Consider the following 22949-nt stretch of genomic DNA (forward strand, 5'->3'; position numbering starts at 1 on the left):
TCACGCTTCTTAGTTTAAAAACCCTCTCGTTTAAGAGTTACAGATGACACCAGTTGAACAAGATTGATCAATGCATTGAGAGAACAAAAAGAGCGCATCGGTAGCAGACAGATTATTAAAAAAATGAACAAACAATTAAACTTTCTCTGGAAAATGTATGTCGAATTCTTTATTCTCTTTAGTTATCCCATTTTCATCAGTTTCATCCGGTGAAGAGAAGTACTCCTTCTTCCAAATAGGAACTTTACTTTTGATTTCGTCAATCAGATCCTAAAGATAACAACTGCATATAAACCAATTACATCAAATCCGGATCTAGGAAGGAGTGTTGGCTAAAACTAACTTCAACAGCACGCATACTTGCAGCTCGATGTGGTGCTGATGCCGCAATTACAATCGAAGCTGCTCCTAGATCCACTCTTCCCAATTTATGATGGACAAAAATACACCTAAGATAACATTTCACATATAATCCACAACTTGAAGCCTAAAGCATTCCTGGCTCTTCTTTGATATCACTCAACTTTACTCCATGTTTCACAAAAGCCTGTTGACAAATCCTTTCAGTCTCCTTACGCGCCATAGGGTGATAGCAATCATACACAAGGTACTTCGTTCCTTTCTCCCTATCATCGTTCGGGAAATCTTTCCGAGTAACTCCGAGAAAAGTTGAAATTGCTCCGCAGTCGTTATTTGAAACAAATTCAACAGCCTCATTGATCTCAATATGAGACTCATCGATTCGAATTTCAAGCCTCCTATCATTTTCCATTGCTTCTCTGAAGGAAAAAGGAACAATGAATTGAAATTTTATGCTTAACTATCGCGATCGCCAAAAAACCTGCAATCAAAATATACCCATGTATAAGATTGAAATAACATGCAGGGACCAATACATGACATCAGACTGATAACGTGTTCAAAACAATGCCTCCATTTAAGGCAAAAGACTGACTGTTCTGATCAACTAAATATTTTGAGATTTATCTGTATGACGAGTCACAAACTAGACAAACCTCATTAAAGAACCTCATTGCTCTCGAACGAAAGACGGGGTAAATTAATTTTAGGTGGTGTAGCTTAGAAATGTGTTATGGGTGTAAAAAAACCGACCCCACGGGGGTTCAAAGCACTGACCTCGAGGTTGGCAGTCTGACATCTTACCACACAGCTACAATGCCTTTGATTACCTTGTGCTTACAATCGGTTTCACCAACCAACTTAATTTTTGAACGAGCGCAACTTAAAAATGAAGAACTAAAGTGTGAAAAAGCCACTCAAGAAGTCAAAGAATGTTCTAGAACAAAAGTGCAAAAACGGTCAAGCAAAAATTTCGCATAAAAAAGGCCAACATGTCTACAGTAATTGCTTCAAACTTCGTTCGAGAGTAATGAAAAATAAAAAGCACCTATCGGGACGCGTGGTTGAGAAGGTTTATTGCAACAAATAGATGTCTACTGTGCTACATTCTAATCAGTAAATTTTTCTACAGAGAGAAATTAAATGACAGATTTATTTTGTAGGTGTGTAGCACCTTAAACAGCAAGGGTGTGAAATTAGTTGTCATCGGGATATTAAGGCACGCGCCTAGTTTAACAGAATGCAATTAGATTTTAATGTATGTTAATATGTTTGTCCTTCTTATCCAAACTTAGTCAAACTATAGGACAAAGTAACTCCACCACAGTCAGGGAAAAGTTACTATAGATGGGAATAAACTGTGATACCAAAAATATGACTACGAATTCGGCCGAAATAACATAAATCACAAATAATTATTTGGGCAATTCAGAGACTTGTAACAGATGGACGTAAGGCGTTCATGAAATGAAGACCAGAAAGCTTAAATCTACATTGAAAATGCACCCCCAAAAATTTCAACAAATAAAATAAATTTACCTTTTCTTGGAAATTTAGTTTAAATTTCATGGACTGGTATCTAAAACTAAAATCATTAACAAGCTCCAGAACAAGACGATGGCAAAAAGACTGGACTGAAATATTAAATTAAAAACGAAATATTAAATTAAAAACGAGGTACAAAATGCCAAGGGGTACCATTAACTCAAGCAGCATAAGTCAACTGTTACTGAAATGAGTTATTTGGAATACGAAAATTACATCATCACTCTGCTTCAAAAAGTATATTTATTCAATCTTAGATCCAACCCCGACTTAGACCACTACAGGAACACAAAATTGGGTAATCATCCGGAATTTTAGATCCCGGGAGGTGATGAGCGTTGACGATTGTTGAACTAGTAATGGACTAGAAGTTAAAAGCAGATAATTATCTGAGTGGCATCCACGATTGACCTTCCAACTATTCGTATCATTTCTCCTCTAACAAAACGAACATTTTAAAATCATCGTTGTTCCGAAAAATCCATAAAAAAGTACAGGAAAAATTCTGATAGCCTCCCTTTTCTAGTCGAAAACTTGAAAAAGGTTCTGGTAAAATTTAGAAATTTAGTACATGCATGAACAAAAATCTTAACTGATTCTCTTCTTGGCATAAAATTCGTGGTTCGCTCAAATTATTTACCTATTAAAGCAAAAAAGAACAAGGAAACTAAAAGATTTGCAAAAAGTTCTCAGAAAACATTACATTGCTACAAAATATCTAAAGCATCCGTTAAAAAATGACGAGGAAAAAAACTAACACAAACTTGTCAATTCATTTTTCTGTTTAGCTGCCGACCGCGGGTTGCACTCAACTAAAACAAGAGCTTTACAATAAGATTTAACTACAAGACATCAAAAACTATACTAAACTTCGAGCAGTCAATACTCAAACATATAGCACCACAGACAGAACATTATTCAGTCACTTCTCAGCACAAACACAAACTTATTTTTCGAATTTCTGAGCTCCTGGTCCTGCCCTATCTGAATAGTCTTGTAAAACATCTCCCATATGGGTATTATGCACTTTCTGATTCCACATTCTTTTCTTCTTCGGAGCAGCTGCTTTCTTTTTGGGGTTCTTCACGAAGTTTCTGCTACCACCTCCCGTATCTTGCATTGATTGTATATCATGCTTTTGAAGGTATTCCTCAATCTTACTGTGATCAATTCCACTGACTTGAACCGAGTTCCATAACTTCTGTATGTCCTCGTCAACTTCAATGTCTAAACTAGCGTCATTCAGAAAGAGCACTTGTTTTTTGTCACTGCGTTGGATTGTGATAACAGCTGGGTTCTCTTTCACTAGAGCAATTGTACTTTTTGCCTAAAATAATTGAAAAGAAATTCACCCAACAATTTAAAGAAAGCAAATCTTTTATTTATAACAATATTTGTCAGCCGTGAGAATTAGTAAAAAAACAAACAATTAATGGTTCGCAAAATTTTGCCTTGATTATAAACCTGCTTTTAAGCAAGCCAGCACCTCTCCGACACTAAGAAATCAAATTTGTTCATTCCTGTGTTGCTCTTTTTCAGAATAGGCCGTCAAATGGCAAGCATTCGACTTAGCTAATTAAACCGGGCCCAATCAATAAATAAAAAAATTCGGAGTTCTGTACTCTGAACTATTCTTATCTTAAACGGAAATATTGAAGAGGAAAGAAACACTATATAATAAACTATAAACAAAACTATGAAAGTTTTGTTTAAAATGCAGACAATTTGGCTTAGGTAATTTGGTTTGTTAGGGGAGTGCGGTTGAGTTAGAGGGCGAGAATTTTATGTAGGGCCTAGGGGTAGGTACATGGGGATATTCAGGTTTCGGAGGTGGGTAGTTGGGGTGTAGGTAGAGTTGAGGGAATAATTGGGCGGGGAATTACTTAGGTTGGGGAGGGGCAAAGAAGTTAGCAGGGTGTGCTGGTTTGAGAGAGGAGTAGATAGGTAGATGGGGTGGGTTTGTGGGGTAAGTAATTGGGTACGAGTGTCCGTACTTTGAATAGGGAGGAGGGACTGATAAGGGAACAAAAATTCTTAAATTACTAGCCACCTTGAATATTAACAGCAGCTCCTTATTGCCATATATTAGCAAACAAGCTACAGTTCAAAGTTCAATGTTTGAAAGCATAAGTCATAGTTCTAAAACAGAAGTTTTCGATGTTAAAAAGTAAAAACAAATCAAGTCAAAATACTCTGCATAAGAACCATAGCCTGTAAGATACCGGAAACGACTCGAAGAGCCGTGCAATATAATCTGTAAGCTTGCCTCACGTAGATCAAAGAAAGATAACTGATTACGAAAAACTGTTAAAAATTATTCCAAAAACTTAGTATTGTTCCAACACAATTTTCAATTCAGGAGTTTTGTAGGCCAGGGTTAGGTAGGATGAGCGAAAGTTTGTTTCGGAGTTATGTAGGTGGGTAGCTAGATGTTATGCGAGGGTAGTGGGTGGGGGGAGTATGTGAGGGTAGGAGGGGGCAAGGTGGGTTAGGTGGGAGCTCGTGGTAGATGGGAACGCTGTGGGGGTAGCTAGATGTTATGTGCGAGTGTAGTAGGTGGGGAGAGTATGTAAGGGTAGGAGGGGGGCAACGTGGGTTAGGTGGGAGATCGTGGTAGATGGGAGTACTGTGGGGATAGGGAGTAGAGTTGGGGAATGTGGTGAGTTGGGAAGGAAAGGAAGTGGGGGAGGTCGAGGATGTGCCTAATTTGGAGAGGGAGAAGGGACTGCTATGGGAGGGATACTACTCTAATTAATACGACATTCAGTTTTGCCAGCAGTTCATGATTGCGAAGAGTTACTAAAAAAAGCTACTGTAAAAGTCCAATATGCGAAAACAGAAGTCAACGTTATGTTCAAAAACAAAAGTGAAAAAATTCAGTTCATGAGCCAGCTTCAGTGAAAAAACACTACCAGAAAACCCCGGAACCCATTCGAAGCAAACAACGAAATAGCTGTCAGCTACATAAAAGACGAGCCTACTAATTAATTCGAAACAACAGGAAAGTAATGAGAAAAGCCAATATTGCTATCTGGAAAAATATTTGATAAAATTTATTTATAAGCATTGAATCCGAAAAACATATGAGCAAAACAGTAAGCATTGAATAAATCACTAACAGCAGATTAAAAATCGGAAACATTACAAGCAGAAAAAACGAGGAAAGGGAAAAAAAAACAAAAACCCTTTAGAACTTCAAAGATTATTTCCGGGAAATTATTCTGCGAAATCTTTTCAACTTTCTTCAGTGCGACCAGTGAACTATCCAATAACAGTCAGAAAAAGCTAACAATCACAGGCAAAAACGAAAAAGCCGAAGAGGATCAGAAAACTATACAACTTCTTTCAGTATAAACTGCCACGTAAAACCCCGAACTTTCAACTTTTAGTAACAATACTTCTAAAATAGCTCTAGAGCGAATATTGAATATCAACCCTAATTCCAAAAACCATAAAATCAGAAAAAATATGCAGAATATTTGATAAAAGGGACGGAAATGGGCCGATTTGATTAAAACTAGCACATTTTCTTTAAAAACACAAATTTCACAAAACTAAGATCTGTCAATCAATTGGCCGAAAACTCTACTGATTCAAAAATGCGGTTTACTATAACTGCTATAGGAGCGTCCAACAAGGCAAAATGGCAAAAAAAGCTCAAAATTGCGCCAAAAATTCAAATAAATTTGGCAGAAGTTCACATATGCTTCGAAACACTAGCAGTTGAGAAAACTCAAAAGAAACGCCGTTATCTAATGCAGTGGAGTTAAAAGTAAATAGCTGCAATGAAACAGCTGCGCGTGATCAAAAAAAGTTTGGTTGCTAACAAAAATTTATTCACACCTACTTTCCTTGCGCTTTCCCAGAAAAATGAATAAAAAACACTACATACTCTTTCTGCTTGACTTTGGTTCAGCATATTATTCTGAACAATTATTTTCACGTGCGGCTGACTTCATCTTCTAAAACACATCCTCCAAAAATTTAAATAACCCATTAAAAACATACATCATATTACTACTGTTCGAGTCGTAAAATCTGTGTAATACCAAAACTCCTCTTCGAGACGTAGGAAGACCGCAGCATTAATATAATTGCTAAGAACTTCGTTTGAGAGCAGTTAACAAGAAAATCGTTTACAATAAACAAAAGATATTTGGATTAACAATATATATCGCGCAAGCAGCAAAGGTTTTGCTTTAGAGCTTCTTTTCCGTGTTCATGTCATCAATTTATATCGCCAATAGCCTTTTCGGGAAAACTGGGTTGCTAAGACGAGACAAAAAATAGTTTTGGGTTTAGAGTCGAAATATTATATGTACTTTATGCCAATTTGAACAACACAGGTACCGTGAATCTGTGCGTGGCACAGAGTTTTTCAATATAAGAGAGGAGTGAAACTGTTATTTTAACTTGGAAGAGACGAGGTTCATTTTTGCTTACGAGTTTGAAATAAAAGCTATTTCTTCCGGCCGTTAGTACGCTATCCCCCCAAAAAGTAACTGCGAAATTTAAAGCAATTGATAATACTTGCAGAACACTTCTGGAAAGAAAACCTTTAGGAAGCAAAATATATAATTTCAAAATTGGCGGCAAAGAACTTTTGGACAGGAAGGTCTAACAAGGACAAAAAAATGGTTCGCAACTATACGGGTAGAACTTATTACAACAAAATTCAGAATCATCGAATAAGCAAAATGTTTGGGCTCAACAAAATTTTTTGGCGTACCGAATAATTGGAAATAACACAATTTAAAATAGCACAATTATCTGTTTTCCATATCATTGTTTTCTATGAGCCTCAAAAAAGTAACAATAAAACTGACACAAAACTGGTAACGGCGTTCATTTTCATACCGTAAGAGCAATCAAGATAACAGAGCCTCTTTATGCCCCCAGACCACCTCGGGTCTGGATCTGCCATCTAACCATTACTAAAATAAATGGTAAATTGCCAGAAAAAGATAAGATTTCGAAAAAAATAAGACTTACAGATAGTTTGAGAAAAACTTAAAACGCACTTCAACACTTAATGCAATTACTTCAATCGGATTTAAAAACACCGAATAAACCATGCTATTGAAAAATTGAAACGAAATATTATAAACGTAAAATATACACTCAAGGCCAAACTGCTGAACCACTCTGGAGTACCAAACGAATTATTAGTTGTAGTACAGATCTAAAAACCTTTGAAAAATTTCCGATTAATTAAGTGTTTTAGAGCGCGAGTATATCAATGAGAGCCAACCAACAAATTGCACTGATCAAGCTGTCAAAATAAGGGGACTGAAAACCTGATAAGAAAATTTCCAAATATTTGTGCTCGTTTTTATTCCATAGAATTGCATTCATTTGAAACAAAATTAGTTTAACAACGCAGCACGGAACTAAAAACAAAATAAACAAACTCAACTGAGACAGATCTAAATTAGAAAACAACAGGAAGCGTACTGACATTCGTTGGAAAAGTATTCTTCTGAGGGATATCAAAGAGATTTTTTTAGTTTTTTGTGTTTTACTTCAACACTCAATGCAATTACTTCAATCCGATTTAAAAACACCGAATGAACCACGCTATTGAAAAATTTGAACGAAATATTATAAACGTAGAATATACACTCAAGGCCAAACTGCTGAACAGCTCTGGAGTACCAAAAGAATTATTAGTTTTAGTACACACTTAAAAACCTTTGAAAAATTTCCGATTAATTAAGTGTTTTAGAGCGCGAGTATATCAATGAGAGCCAACCTTCGGATTCTTAATGAACGTACAAATTGCGCTGATCAAGCTGTCAAAACAAGGTGACTGAAAACCTGATATGAAAATTTCCAGAATATTTGTGGTCGTTTTTATTCCATAGAATTGCATTCATTTGAAACAAAATTAGTTTAACAACGCAGCACGGAACTAAAAACAAAATAAAAAAACTCAACTGAGACAGATCTAAATTAGAAAACAACAGGAAGCGTACTGACATTCGTTGGAAACGTATTCTTCTGAGGGATATCAAAGAGATTTTTTTAGTTTTTTGTGTTTTACTTCAACACTCAATGCAATTACTTCAATCCGATTTAAAAACACCGAATGAACCACGCTATTGAAAAATTTGAACGAAATATTATAAACGTAGAATATACACTCAAGGCCAAACTGCTGAACCGCTCTGGAGTACCAAAAGAATTATTAGTTTTAGTACACACTTAAAAACCTTTGAAAAATTTCCGATTAATTAAGTGTTTTAGAGCGCGAGTATATCAATGAGAGCCAACCTTCGGATTCTTAATGAACGTACAAATTGCACTGATCAAGCTGTCAAAACAAGGTGACTGAAAACCTGATATGAAAATTTCCAGAATATTTGGGGTCGTTTTTATTCCATAGAATTGCATTCATTTGAAACAAAAATAGCCAAGCAATGCACCACGGAACTAAAAACAAAATAAACAAACTCAACTGAGACAGATCTAATTTAGAAAACAACAGGAAGCGTACTGACATTCGTTGGAAGCGTATTCTTTTGAGGGAGATCAAAGAGATTTTTTTAGTTTCTCATTTTGTCCACCTGGGACAGCTGGTAAACCTATTAGTAAGCTGGCACCAATCATAAAATTGTTGCCAAAATATTTTGCCAAAAGAGCATTCTATATAGCGAGAAAACTTTAACAATTGATCACGAAATTAATTTGAATTTTTGGTTGAGAAGTAATCATTTTACACAACCACAAGCAAATAAACTTTAAAAACTAATCAATTCCTCTACTCTGAATCTCATACTAATTGGAGTGCAAGTTCTACTTTAACCAAAAATTTTCATCCAAAAATGAGTTCTGGCTTTTCAGAAACGAAAAGTTAGTATTACTAAAAATGCAATTTGATACAACAGGCTTTGCAAAAGAGCGTTCATGGCAATGCTCGGAAAATAAACATACAGTGGATACAAAATTTCGGCCATTTAACTTTTATTTTTTGCTTTTATCAGATTTCAATCATGACTCAGTTTTAGTAGTAATTTAGCACTCATTCAGTTGTCCAAGTGTGTTAGTTTCTGATTGCTGTTGCAGTTTCAACATTTGCATAAAATGCGCCAGGTATATTTATTTTCCACTGTAGGGATCACAGAATTATTGCCACAAAACTTCGGACACTGTATTATTACAGACATTTCCCATATTTTGAATACACTTTAAGCACTAGGTAGTACAGAATTTTAGTTCAGTGGTACATTTTTGTCAGTCCTTACAAGTCGATATTTGTATTTGCTTGTCATTCTGCTCCGCTATGTTGACGGGTAGTACCCGGTTGCAAATATTCTATGTTCGATAGTTCCACGTCATATTCACCTTTAAAAGCAATAAGCAACCATGCATTTCAATATAAAGACAGAGGGACTAATTTTAAGTCTCTGTCTATAGTTCTGTCTTTCAATCCAAATGGATTTTGCAGCAATTGCTTTTTTGTAGCTTTTCAATTCATTTCAATTGCAATTTATTTGGAAACGATGTCTGAGAGCAGTAGGTAATTATCGGTACAACGTATCCAAACTTTGATTTCTGCTGACACTTTTGAGACATAATTAAAGTCTACAGAATCCTTTTTACTCTCTGAATGAGCAGTTCTCATTAGAAAGAACATTTGCTAATACTTGGAGCCCAAGGTCGCGTTGGTTTTATCCTGATCTAGCAGATGCTGATCAGACGTTATGGAACATTTAGGAAGTGGATCTTGCTGTAATTAGGCTTTATTCAATTTTCTTACCATCATATTGACATATTTTGAAGTCTTTTTTTGTATTGCATTGCTTCTCACTTAGTTTCATACCATCCGAAAGTCCTAAAGAAGCATTACATTGATTAGTGTTTCAGGCAAGGCATTGATGAAAAGGGCAAAATGAGGTCGAAGTATTGAACCCTGTAGAATGTCACTGGTAAATTCCAGCAAATCAGATACTCATTGTTATTTTTCTTTTACCGTTTTTGGTTCATTAGATACGACAAAACTAGCTCAATGAAAAATTCCTGCAACAAAGATGTAATGAAGCTTTTATATCAAAACGTTGTGGTACAGCGTCAAAAGCTTTCAAAACTTCGACATAAAAAAATACGTAGGTCCTTCACTGCTTCATTGTCAGTATTTTTGGTTCACTGTGTTTAGAAAAAGTAGTAGCTGTAATGTTGCTGATCGGTTTCTTCGGAAGCTAAACTGATTATCACAGAAATGGTGAATTCATTAAAAATCTCTTGGGAAATTTCATCGAAGTTCGTCAAAAATTTAATGGAAAATAGTTTTCTCAAGAACTTGCACGTTAAACTATTTAAGTGTTGATTTCCAACTTCTTTTCATTCACTGCACTTGCATCTTAAGATCACTGTTTTTCGACATTCGTGGAATCAACTTTCTTTGTACTAGTTCAGAACTTTCTCTGTGCAGGTTGTTGGAATTTTTGTTTTATGATAAATGACACTTGGAATGAATTAAAACTTTCGGCGTTTCGCTTATCGATCGCTAGCTTTAGAACACTCAAGAACATCGTAGATGGTACTCATGGATTTTACGGATCGATGAAAAATATTTTAAACTTTCCTAAATTATCGGCTTTCAAAAACTTCAGCTTAATAAATTGAGAGATCAGTATCAATCGAGCTATAAACCTCAAGCTCTAATTTTCGGAGCTTCAGTTTAAAACTGAAATCACATTTCTTGATTCGCTTTTATTATTCAATTTCTTAATAATATTGCATGTTGCATTTGAGATCCATGGATGAAAGACCAATGTTTGGTGATAAGTGGTATGCTCTTTCTCTTAATTCGTTTCGTATTAATAATGTGTAGCATTGCTCTAGAAGGAAATCGACATAGCTATTGCAATAAGGGTTGAAAGGATCACTTGTAATGTTGATATGGAACTCGATATAATCTGTACTAATAAAGGCAAATTTTGCACTCGTTCGGATTTTTTGCACAAAGAGATAAAATTCAGTGAAAATTGGCAGAAGATCGGAGAACTGTTCGCTATCAAACTGTACTTGTTATGCAGTGCACAATCATAAGAAACCTTGACAACTTTGTCGGGCATGTTGCAGAGGAGCAGGTCTAGCTGACTTGGTGCAACCTCTCAGAATGCTTTCTATATATGAATCTAAAATTAATTCCTCACATTGCTTCATTGAGGATATATCTACCCATAATGTTGCTGTACAATTAATGTCATCTGCTACCAATTTCATTGAATTAAATTGGAAAAAAGTCTGTTTTAGATTTTCGAGAAGATTTGTGAAGTCGCTTACTGATTACCAGTAGTTGCTTTGTTCGGGCGTATTGTAGATGCAGCAGACTAATAAAGAAAAATTTGAAAGAAGAAATCCAACAACAACGAAGTCATTATGGCTAGAAGCAACGTCCATGTTTTCAGGTTTAAGCGATGATTTTACAGTAATTAGAACTCTCCCACATTTACTTTTCAAATCAGTTGTATTCCTGTATTTTCGGTATTTAAAATATGAATGTAGAAACAAGGCCTAAGACTGAGTTAACCATGTTTCTGTTATACACACTATGTCATGTACGCAAGTTAATCGACTATTAGCAAACTTTGTTCATCTGTTTAGATGTAGCAGACTTCAGGCATTGAAGGTGAGAATTTTTCTGCCGCTTTGGAATAGTCAATCTTAACTAGTTTTACTTTTTAAAATAAGCAGTCTGCATTACGCATCACATTTTTTACGGTTCATAAACTAAATATCAGTTATCCGATAGAAACAATAGAATATAATGAAAAATAAATAAAGATAGACCGACTAATGTCGGATGAACTGCTCTCGAAAGACCGGAGAGGGAAACAATTTAGAACGGGGGCACAGGCTAGAGAACCATTTAAGGTGCAAAAACTATTGAAAGGTGAGGGGTTCCGACCCGCGTGATTTTTTTGAGGAATATGACAAGCCAATTATGCCGTACTTTTCAGTGGAACAAACACTTCTTCAATCTGTAGTAAGAAATACAAATTTGCCTTATTTTCCATCAATATAAATTTCCTTATTCGACATGTTATTAACGCACATCTACAGAAAAGATCTTATTCCAACAGTAAACGACGATTTATGATGTGAATGATCACAATTTAGAGAGCGTCATTTAGTTTTTTTCTGTAAACTAACCTTATCACGGGGTAACGACTCTTCAATATCTTCCACCAATATTCCACCTTCACCGTGTAGATCATGATTTTTCAGAAGTTTTATCAGATGTTTCCGTCCACTAATTGAATAGGGTGGTTTGTATGTGAACCTTCCCTGTTCGTCTACATTAATTTTGGGATTATTTGGAAGCGCCTCATTTTTGAGCCAAGCCAGCTCACGGGGTGGAACGTAAAAAGTTGTCCCATATTTTTCGTTTAATGCGTCCTGGATTTCTGCAAATGACATAGGGAAATTGATGTTATCTTTGTGTCGATCTCGCATCAAGTCCACAATTTTTCCAAGCGCCTTAAAATTCGCATTAACATTTTTTGATTCGTTAGTTTTCTTGACGTCTGAAGGTGTTGAGGAGCTCACAGATGCAGACATTTGCCTAATGACACTTTCCTGCTTCGCTTTTGCCTTTTTCATTTTTAACTTTGCATCTGCTGAAGCTTGGTCAGGTCTGCTGCGTTTTCTGCTTTGGGCATCATCTTGATAAACACTTTTTGCTGTCGATACAGCTCTAAGCTGCGACGCTTTTAGAGTGTCCATTTGATTCCAAAGCGAATCCATAATTTCTGAAACAGATAGTTTAATTTATATTAAACCAATTAAACGGAGATTGCTATTTCAAGCATGTCCTTTTTATTAAAAAAAGTCCGAAAAACGACCCAATATATGTTAAGCGCAATTTGTTATATCATTATAGAACATAACCTCTCCCGTTATAGTTATTCCACACACACTATGATTATTAACCTGAGAGGTGTACTGGGAAGAACCCGTTCCTATGTACACTATGAAATTACGCAGAAGCCAAAAGTCCTAAAAAAACCGAACAATAGCACATAAGGAACTCCAACGAACTAGTAGTAGTAGGAAAGGATTTTGTTAGGTTAACTCCAGGGGTCGTTGGTCCCTTCAATGTACAAATGGCACTAGTTTCTGATACGGATTACAATTTCAACAGCAGCATAATATTCTTCATGTACATGTTTCAAGATCGTTGTAGCTTCTGTGGAAAAATTAAGGGTACACCGTTAATATTCGTTTTGTTACTTTAATTCAGTGTTCACGAATAATTGGATTATATTACTTTTTGCCGTCCTATTCGAAACTTTAATCACTTTTTTTTTACCGGCTTATAATTCCAGATGCTGGTTTCTTGATGAAGCGTGATTCTTTCTTCTTTTCTTCGATGCAGCTTGTTCGATTCGTTTTCAAGCGATTTCCGTTTTCAACCGATTTCAGGAAGACTAACGTGGATTTCGAAATATATCGAGAGTGGGACATTCATTTTGATTAGGCTATTGTAGACAAGCTCATTGTCGCATATCCAGGCCGAAGCCTTTCTTTGAGCCTTTTCATTGAACTCAATTTCAGTTCTGCACGGTTACCAAACTTGTGAAGCGTAGCTCAGTACAGTTAGTAGATACCCGATGTACCCATTAAGCTTGGTTGAGAAGCTGGCTTTGTGATAACAATTTTATTTTAGGAAGTAAAGGATCTCCAGGCTTTCGATGTCCTAAAGGACCACTTTTTCCTCCATGAGAGATTTCCGCGCACCATTACTGCAAGGCTTGTTTGACTGGTTAAGTTCCAATTTTATTTTTTCGTCTTTATGACTTTCACCTTTTACACAGTATCTTGCTTTTGCCGATGTGACATATGAATGCTTTCGCTCAAAATCTTCATCTTTGAGACTATAGGTTCTGATCTTTCTCGCTGTTCATCTACATATCCATAGCACAGGTTGTCTAGCATGGGATTTTCAGGCAAGTCATTAACTTAGACAAGGAACATCAAAGGTACCAATATGGAACCTCGTGGAACACCACTTGATATGTTTTTCTGTTCACAGATTTGGCGTTTCTTATTTTAGCTTGTTGTTCTCGGCTTGTTGTTCTAGCAGAACAAACTATGAAAAATTGATCACAATAATCACATAAGGTGTATTCCAGTTTAGTAAGCACCATTCAAACTTGGATCAAGAAAGAAATATCACATCAGATTGAAATACTTGCTATTTTGATGCGCAAAATACAAATATAGTCAGAATCAATATAACGCCTTATCAAGAAACTTAAAATATTGGTGATTTTAGGGGACGATCCGTAACGATCAAGCTGAATTCAAGGGTGAAATTTCTAGGAGCACGCGTTTCTCACAGGTCAAACAATTTGTAAGCTCAATGCACAAAAACCCTTTCTAGAAACATCGTATTATTGAGACAATGAGACATTGAAATGAAATCTACGTCCTTTGTAAAGTTCTCACGAAGCAAGAACAATTGTTTTCGGTAGAAAATTTCTCAATCGGCTTTCACAAAAGCATTGCAATAAACTACCTACCAATTAGAAACCACAAACCTAGAAATTTTCAAGGCATTTCGTCTATCTATAATTACAAATTACTTTATCTTCAAAACAACAAAAAACTCAATTCAAATGAATCTGGAAAGCAAGTGAGGTAATTCAATTTTTCAATAACAAAAAAAACATGTCAATAAGTTACCTGGGATACCAATTGAGTTGAGTTTTTTTGGATAAGGATGCTGTGGGTCAACTTGACGAACGCTTTACTTAAGTCAAGGTAGATTGTTTGAGTTTCGGTTGGTTAGTTTTATTGATTTTTTGAAAAGCTCGTTCAAGTATAGCATTAACTGGAGTACAACTGATCGTTTCTGTCTAAAACAATATTGGGTCTAGTTCAAGTTTGGATTGACTTTTGTGGATAATTGATTTTATTTTAAAAAAGTAAATTAAGAGAGAGCCCCTCCCCTAAAGGGGTAGTTGGTAAACTCGGGGGCAGCAAAACAACTCCTATGTAAATTTATAAATTCCGACAGTATGCAAAGAATGAAGCATGAGATGCAAAAGATAAAAAAAAAGCATCAGAATTTTAAACAAATGTGTACAATTGATTGAAATTGGATTTCTCAAAGACTATCGAAGCATTTGCAATTAGGTTTATTGGACGGTACTGCCCCATGTCATCTTTGTGCTTCTTTGTGGACAGGGTTGATGTAGCGGTCTTGCTTTGAAACCAAGCCCTTGTTGATGTAAATTTGTCCGGAACATTTGTTTGCGCACCATTTGCAAACTCAAAAGTGTTTTCAATGCTAAATAATAAATAAAAAAAAATTCAATTTTTTTTCTATAATCAGACTCCTGGGGTATTAGTTTCATTTCGAAAGGCAACTTATCCCATTCGAAAGGAACAGCAAAACTGAATGATCTTCGCCCAAAGGCAGTTTTGACATTGGGAACTTTCAAATTGTACGCATATTGGCATCTAGTCACCTTATAATTTTGGAAAACTAATGCACCAAGATACATCAGAATTTTCCACGAAAAGTGAACAAAACGGTGACCAAAAAGTAAAATTTTGTAGAAGACCCGTTGTTTCATGGGTAGCCAATGAAACTCTTTGATATAATTTGCCGTCGCTGAACCAGGTGATAGCCTAAAAGTGAGACGACGCGCTGAATTCATTATACGCCGTAATTTCTGTATAATATACACAGGTACTACATAGTATAGTGAGTTGCAGTAAACTAGTGCGAATCATTAATCGAACTTACTCGGCCAACGACTTTCTGTCGGTTGTATCTCTGATGGGATAAAATTTTCGCAGGAAATAGAATCTACGACACACAGAACTAACTTGTTTCGTATATGAAAGTCTGGAGTCTAAGTTGAAGCCCAACAAAGTAACATTGTTAGAAAAATTGGCGTCTAATGGAAGTTCAATATCGTTATTTGAACTATTCTTTCTACTAATAAACATGTACTCAGTTTTTCACGAGTTTAATTGGTGCTTAGCACCACTGAACCAATTTTTGGTTTTTGAATCGTTTTGAGCCGTAAGTATCAAATCAAAAGCCCCCTGATTTATCTAAGCATTGTAAACAAAATAGATAACAGCGTCATTGGCATAAAATTTATAATTGACATCAAAACATTCGAACAAAACTTCCAGAGGAACAAGATATAATGAAAAGAATGGGACTTCGAACAGATCCTTGAGGAACATCCGTTTTTATAATTCTTGGAATCGAATATTTATCATCAATCAACACTTTTTGAGATATAATACTCAGATGGCTATTTAAAATTTGAAAAAGAAGTTGAATGATGACAGCTCATATCTTTGAACTCAGCTAGTTCCGATGAATTCGTGTCCTGAACATCACGAAAAGGACATTACCAACGGAACCAAAGACCTTAGATCTACAAACAAAAGAGCAATTCTCAGCTTCCAAATTGACTTATAATCTCTCATTCTTTTTATTCTAATGCGATTGACCATCTTGATTGATGGCATCAGAATAAAAAAAACTGAAATCAAATCATAGCAGAAAAAACTAAGAAAAATTGATCACAATAATCACATAAGGTGTATTCCAGTTTAGTAAGCACCATTCAAACTTGGATCAAGAAAGATATATCACATCAGATTGAAATACTTGCTATTTTGATGCGCAAAATACAAATATAGTCAGAATCAATATAACGCCTTATCAAGAAACTTAAAACATTGGTGATTTTAGTGACGATCCGTAACGATCAAGCTGAATTCAAGGGTGAAATTTCTAGGAGCACGCGTTTCTCACAGGTCAAACAATTTGTAAGCTCAAAGCACAAAAACTCTTTCTAGAAACAACGTATTATTGAGACAATGAGACATTGAAATGAAATCTACGTCCTTTGTAAAGTTCTCACGAAGCAAGAACAATTTTTTGCGGTAGAAAATTTCTCAATCGGCTTTCACAATAGCATTGCAATAAACGACCTACCAATTAGAAACCACAAACCTAGAAATTTTCAAGGCATTTCGTCTATCTATCATTACAAATTACTTTAATTTCAAAACAACTCAAAAAACTCAATTCAAATGAATCTGGAAAGCAAGTGAAGTAATTCAATTTTTCAATAAAAAAAATCTCAAAAATCTTGCTTTTGATACGGTATCCCCCATGATCTTGCTTTTGATACGGTATCCCTTTTGATCTTGCTTTTGAAACTTGGGATACGGTAACCCCCATGGCCCGCTTACGAAACTGAAATCTTTTGGCATTTTTGCCAACATCCTGAGACTGATAACGCCATACGTAAGCGAAAACACGAAATAGTAAAAAAACAAAATGGACCGCTCTACTCCAACGAAAATTGCTAGCGAATTGCCTCAGTTGTCCATATTTGGACCTCTGCTCTTTCTTAAATAAAACAATAATTTATTCGAGACAATCCCCCACGGACAGTTATGGTTATGTTGGTGATTTTAAGGCTATCTCACAAAACTAATGTGGAATGAATAGTAAAGACAAAAGCGTAGAAAACTGGACGAAAGCAAACAGAATGCAACTTAACACAATGAAATCTCACGTGCTTATATCAGGGAAATGCCGTTTTCTACCTGTTTATTTAATATACTTTTTAACAGTCACAGTGTCACAAAAAGACCTTGGCCTAATAATGCAACCAACCCTCGCCTGGAATGATAAGTGTTTATCGCAGGCCTGGTTATCAATAGGTGCCTTATTACAGCTGAATCGCAATTTAAGACAATCTTGCAGTTAATACACTAAACTGATTGCATACAAAAGATATGCTCTGCATATGTTCATCTGTGCCTCGCAAGCGTGGAAGCAGAATCGTAAAAACATTACCGAAAAGAAGCATGTGCAAAAAATGGCATCCAAATGTAATCTTGGCTGCTCAATGCCATACAAAGAAAGCCATAAAACCCTCGGGGTGTTACGTATATGTCTATAGATAACGATGCTTAATATCCTATTTTTGTTAAACTTTAAAACTTAATGTATGGTGCAAACTTGGAGCCATAACTTAAAAAACCACCTACAACATGAACACAAACTGTAACAGAGATGAACACAACGTACCAAAAATTCGGTGGACTGAACCATTAGCGGTATTTTTCAATCGAACAAAGACACTGCTCAGCAACCTACTGCGGGTGCAAGAACACCATTGAACAACGATGGACAGACGCATGTGGAGAGTGGCGTGTAGATGTGGCAGCTGCAATCCGATCTCAAATCCATGAAACGTTTAAAACAAAACTGGACAGTGACATTAAGGTTTGCCAACCTGTGATTAAGCCATCACTACTATTAAAACTACAACGGCTCCCTTTACTAAGAATACTAACACTACCACCACTTGTACCAGTGCTACCACTACTACAACTACTACCGTTACTAGCACTACTAACACTACTACCACTGCTACCACTACTACCAGTATTACCAATACTACCGCTACTGCCACTATCATCACTACTACATCTAACACTACTACTACAAAACGAATAAAATTGATCTTGCCATGGGAAAATGCACGGAGGTTTTGTTCAGGGGAAAAATAAATCCTTCAAACTAATGGATGTCCAGCTTTAGAGACTCGGCGACAGTGAAAGACCCGGAGAATGATGTGTCTAGTAACCTTACGTGGAAGGCGCACAGGAGAGGTTAATGAAAGCTATTAGAAAGCTCTGCTTACATTGCAAGAATGATGTACAAACGAATATCAAATTTGAATTCTACAAGTTCTTATCTCTCTCAGTGATGTTATATTGTTTTGTTTGCATAACGGCATCAGAACTTAGCTGAAACAGCTTGAAGGATCCGGAAACAACTGGCGAATGAATCACTGGACTCAGAGATGTCAGTTATAACAACCAACTTGGACTGCTAAATGTCCACCCACACCAAAGCCGCACCTCCGGACACCAAAGCCACATATTTTCCAGAAAATCCTCCAAATTGAGCAATGATCAAGCTGCTAAACTTCCTCACTTAGGAACAAAATTCTCAGAAAGAAGTTTTGCAAAATGGTCAATGAGACAAAGATGGTCAATTACAGGTCCTTGAGTGCTCAGGTCAGCTTTGGGGCTCTTTCAGGGAGAAGTGATCAACATTTTTTTTTTCAAAGGGACACCTTGCTAAACACAGCGTGCCCTTTCTTATTTGTACAATGAGCTGGAGTATATAAAATAATTTTTCACGACAGCTATGGAAATTTGTGTTTGATCCAGAATAAAACAAAATATATAGCAACAACAGAACTAGCAAAATGAGTTAAAAAATTTAAGAAATTTAAAAAAGCGATAGATTCCGAAGTTGCAACGTTTCATCATGAAAATTTTATTGAAATTTTTTTACCTGGGAAAAAGATTTTCAAAGAATATGCAGCTTTTGGGATCAGTGAAATAATAACAATATTAAACCTGTTTGCTTAATTGTTTTGCTCAAAAAAGATGTATTATTCGTTGGCCAAGGTAATCAAAGACAAGGAAATATATTTCGTTTGCGAACACTTTGCATATTTGGAAAAAGAAGTAGAATTTTTAAGAAAAAAACTGAATGATGACAGCTCATATCTTAAAACGCAACTAAATCAAATAAATTGTCTTCTGAAAACCATGACAAAAAGATATTAACAACGGAACCAAAACCCATAGATCTACCAAAAAAACAGAAATTCCCATCTTCCAATGCGACAAATTTTTTTTCATTCTCTTTATTTTAATGCGATCAATCATCTCGATTGGTGGCATCAGAATAAAGAGAAGAAGAAAAATTGAAATCAATAATAGCGGATCAGACTATGAAAATTTGATCACTTAGGGTGTAGCCCGGATTAGTAAGTACAATTCAAACCTAACAACTTGGATCAAGAAAAAAGTATCATATCAGATTGAAGTACTTGCTAATTTTGATGCGCAAAATACAGATACAGTGACGACCAAAACAAAGTCTTATCATGAAACTAGTGATTAGAGGGAAGATCCGTAACGGTCACGTTGAATTCAAGGTGAAATTTCTATGAACAGGCGTTTCTCACAAGTCAAACAACATGTAAACTAATTGCATAAAAAAACCTTTTCTAGAAACAACGTATTAGTGAGACAAAAAGCCACAGACAACGAAACCAAATCCATCTCCTTTGTGAAATTCTCACGGAGCAACAACAATTATCGGCTGAAAACTTTTCAATCGGCTTGCATAATAGCATATCAATAAACAAACTAAAAATCAGAAACAATAAATCTAGAAATATCCAAGGCATTTGGTCTATCTAACATTAAATATTACTTCAACTTCAATACAGCTCAAAAAAGCTCAACTCACATTAAAATGAAAAAACAAGTGAGGTAAGTCAATTTTTTGAACAACGGAACGTCTTACAAAAAACTCTTGACTTTGCAAAAACTTTGAATACGGTACCCCACATGGCACGCTGATGAAGAAACTAAAATCTTTTGGCATTGGAGCGAATATCCTGAGACTGATCACTCCATAAGTAAGCGAAAACACCAAATAGTAAAAAAAATGAACCTCTCTACTCCAACGGAGCTTGCTAGCGGAGTCGCCTGTTCTGCAAATTTGGACCTCTGCTCTTTCTCATTTATAAAAATAATTAATTATTATTATTGTTACTATTATTATTATTAGTATTATTATTATTATTATTATTATTATTATTATTATTATTATTATTATTATTATTATTATTATCATTATTATTATTATTATTATTATTATTATTATTATTATTATTATTATTATTATTATTATTATTATTATTATTATTATTATTATTATTATTATTATTATTATTATTATTATTATTATTATTATTATTATTATTATTATTATTATTATTATTATTATTATTATTATTATTATTATTATTATTATTATTATTATTATTATTATTATTATTATTATTATTATTATTATTATTATTATTATTATTATTATTATTATTATTATTATTATTATTATTATTATTATTATTATTATTATTATTATTATTATTATTATTATTATTATTATTATTATTATTATTATTATTATTATTATTATTATTATTATTATTATTATTATTATTATTATTATTATTATTATTATTATTATTATTATTATTATTATTATTATTATTATTATTATTATTATTATTATTATTATTATTATTATTATTATTATTATTATTATTATTATTATTATTATTATTATTATTATTATTATTATTATTATTATTATTATTATTATTATTATTATTATTATTATTATTATTATTATTATTATTATTACTATTATTATTATTATTATTATTATTATTATTATTATTATTATTGTTACTATTATTATTATTATTATTATTATTATTATTATTATTATTATTATTATTATTATTATTATTATTATTATTATTATTGTGATACTGGAGCTTACAGAATCTAGAAACTTTGTAACCAAGTACTAATCTATCTACCTATAAACACTCTATGCATATGCTATTTAATTACTGTCTTTGTAAATATATACCAATTGGTGTTAGTTGCTCTTTTGCAGCAACCTGTTTCGTTAAACATAGAAATGTGTTATTCACACATTAAGAAAGTGCAGACGGTAAACTATAGCGATAGAAAACAGTCGCATCGTGGCCAATTGAGTATTACTGCACGATAGTGTTTTATTCCTATAAGAATAGATTATTCCTATGAGTCAAGAACTAGATAGATCATCCACATCCACAACTTTACATAACACAGCAGAAATAGATAACCATCTGGTTTGGTCGAACCCAGTTAGGACTACATTAAAACCCACAGATTACTAGACAACTCGCATACTCAAACATCCTTCTTGACATGGCGCAGTCAGCAAAAACTCCATTAGGAGTAAACCCATTCTGGGAATCCGGCGCAACACCACCCATAGAATGGAGACAATGGTTCTCAACACTAAAAATGGCGATAATGGCACGCGACAGCATTGAAGTAGATAAGTTACTCAAATTGAAACCACAACCCACAGACTTATTCTACCCTACACTACCAACATACGAAGAAGAATTCGAAGGAGAGACAGAAGACGAGGCAAGAAATAGAGAACAGAGGAACGAAAGAAGGAGAGTTGATTTTGAAAATGAATGCAAGGTAATAGAGCGAAAAGGAGCAATGGTTGACAGAATACCGTGGGATGAAGCAGACACGAAAGTAAAAAGCCTGATATATCTATCACTTGGAGCGGAAGCCAGAAAAACATACCACCAGAAAAATCCACACACACGAATAGAAAAATGCATCACAAATGAACTCGCACACGAACTCAACATTACATTCACTATCCCACGAAACACCACATTTGACAGATTTAAATTCTTCAAATCCTTGCAACAATCACATGAATCACTCGAGACATTTTACAGCAGAATAAGCGAAGCAGGAGCACTATGCAAATTCAAAGACTTAGAGGAAGATTTGGTAAAGGACCTTTTCATTTCAAACATGACCAACACATCAATCCAAATGGACTTGTTATCAGAAGTAGGAACACCACAACAAGTACTCAACTTCGCAATCAACAGAGAAAGAGGCCAGGCAAACCAGCAGGAAATTCTGAGAGCACACTCTAGGAGCACCAACTGGTCACAAGTATCATACATCAGAACAAACCAAGAACACCTTTCACTCAACGCTCACCACAACAACCAATATTACCAACTCCAACAACTGGTAAAATAGAACCCGGCTACAAATGTGGTCACCCATTTATAAAAAATCACTTAAACATGTGCAAAGCCCAAAATTTCACTTGCAAAATTTGCAAAAAGATCGGTCACTTTACATCAATGTGCAAAGCCCCAATGCCAGAACGAAGAAACACAACGTATAGACAGGACTTCAGGAAAAACACACAACAACAACAAAACAACACCACAAACGAGAAGAGTGAGACATGTGAAAGAACAGGATATTTGCGAGGAGGAACAAGAAACAGAAGAAGAAACAGTAGATGCAGAAGCCGCTCTATACATAAAGGAACTAATGGA

At 34.8% G+C, this 22949-nt stretch overlaps 3 protein-coding genes across 4 annotated transcripts in view; all 3 read right to left on the reverse strand.

Annotated features, from left to right (window-relative positions):
• LOC142339268 (NADH-ubiquinone oxidoreductase 75 kDa subunit, mitochondrial-like) overlaps positions 1–22949 on the reverse strand; it is a 494345-nt gene that overhangs the window by 110533 nt on the left and 360863 nt on the right. The window lies entirely within an intron of this gene.
• LOC142339150 (molybdopterin synthase catalytic subunit-like) lies at positions 30–856 on the reverse strand. Of its 2 annotated transcripts, none has more exons than XM_075388940.1 (3): positions 525–856; positions 361–449; positions 30–270 (listed from the first exon to the last, which is right to left on the reverse strand). In XM_075388940.1, the coding sequence occupies exons 1-3, from the start codon at positions 770–772 to the stop codon at positions 260–262; spliced, it is 348 nt and encodes a 115-aa protein (XP_075245055.1). In that variant the 5' UTR covers positions 773–856; the 3' UTR covers positions 30–259. The 2 variants fall into 2 exon arrangements, with proteins under 2 accessions (XP_075245055.1, XP_075245047.1); XM_075388932.1 differs by having other exon boundaries at positions 344–449.
• On the reverse strand, positions 2731–12658 carry LOC142349200 (general transcription factor IIE subunit 2-like). The gene is made up of 2 exons (XM_075400612.1): positions 12064–12658; positions 2731–3232 (listed from the first exon to the last, which is right to left on the reverse strand). Exons 1-2 carry the CDS (start codon positions 12655–12657, stop codon positions 2852–2854), a joined length of 975 nt encoding a protein of 324 aa, XP_075256727.1. The 5' UTR covers position 12658; the 3' UTR covers positions 2731–2851.

Source organism: Convolutriloba macropyga, chromosome 1 (genome assembly GCF_964194025.1).
Source record: "Convolutriloba macropyga chromosome 1, txConMacr16.3, whole genome shotgun sequence".
Lineage (NCBI taxonomy): Eukaryota > Metazoa > Xenacoelomorpha > Acoela > Convolutidae > Convolutriloba > Convolutriloba macropyga.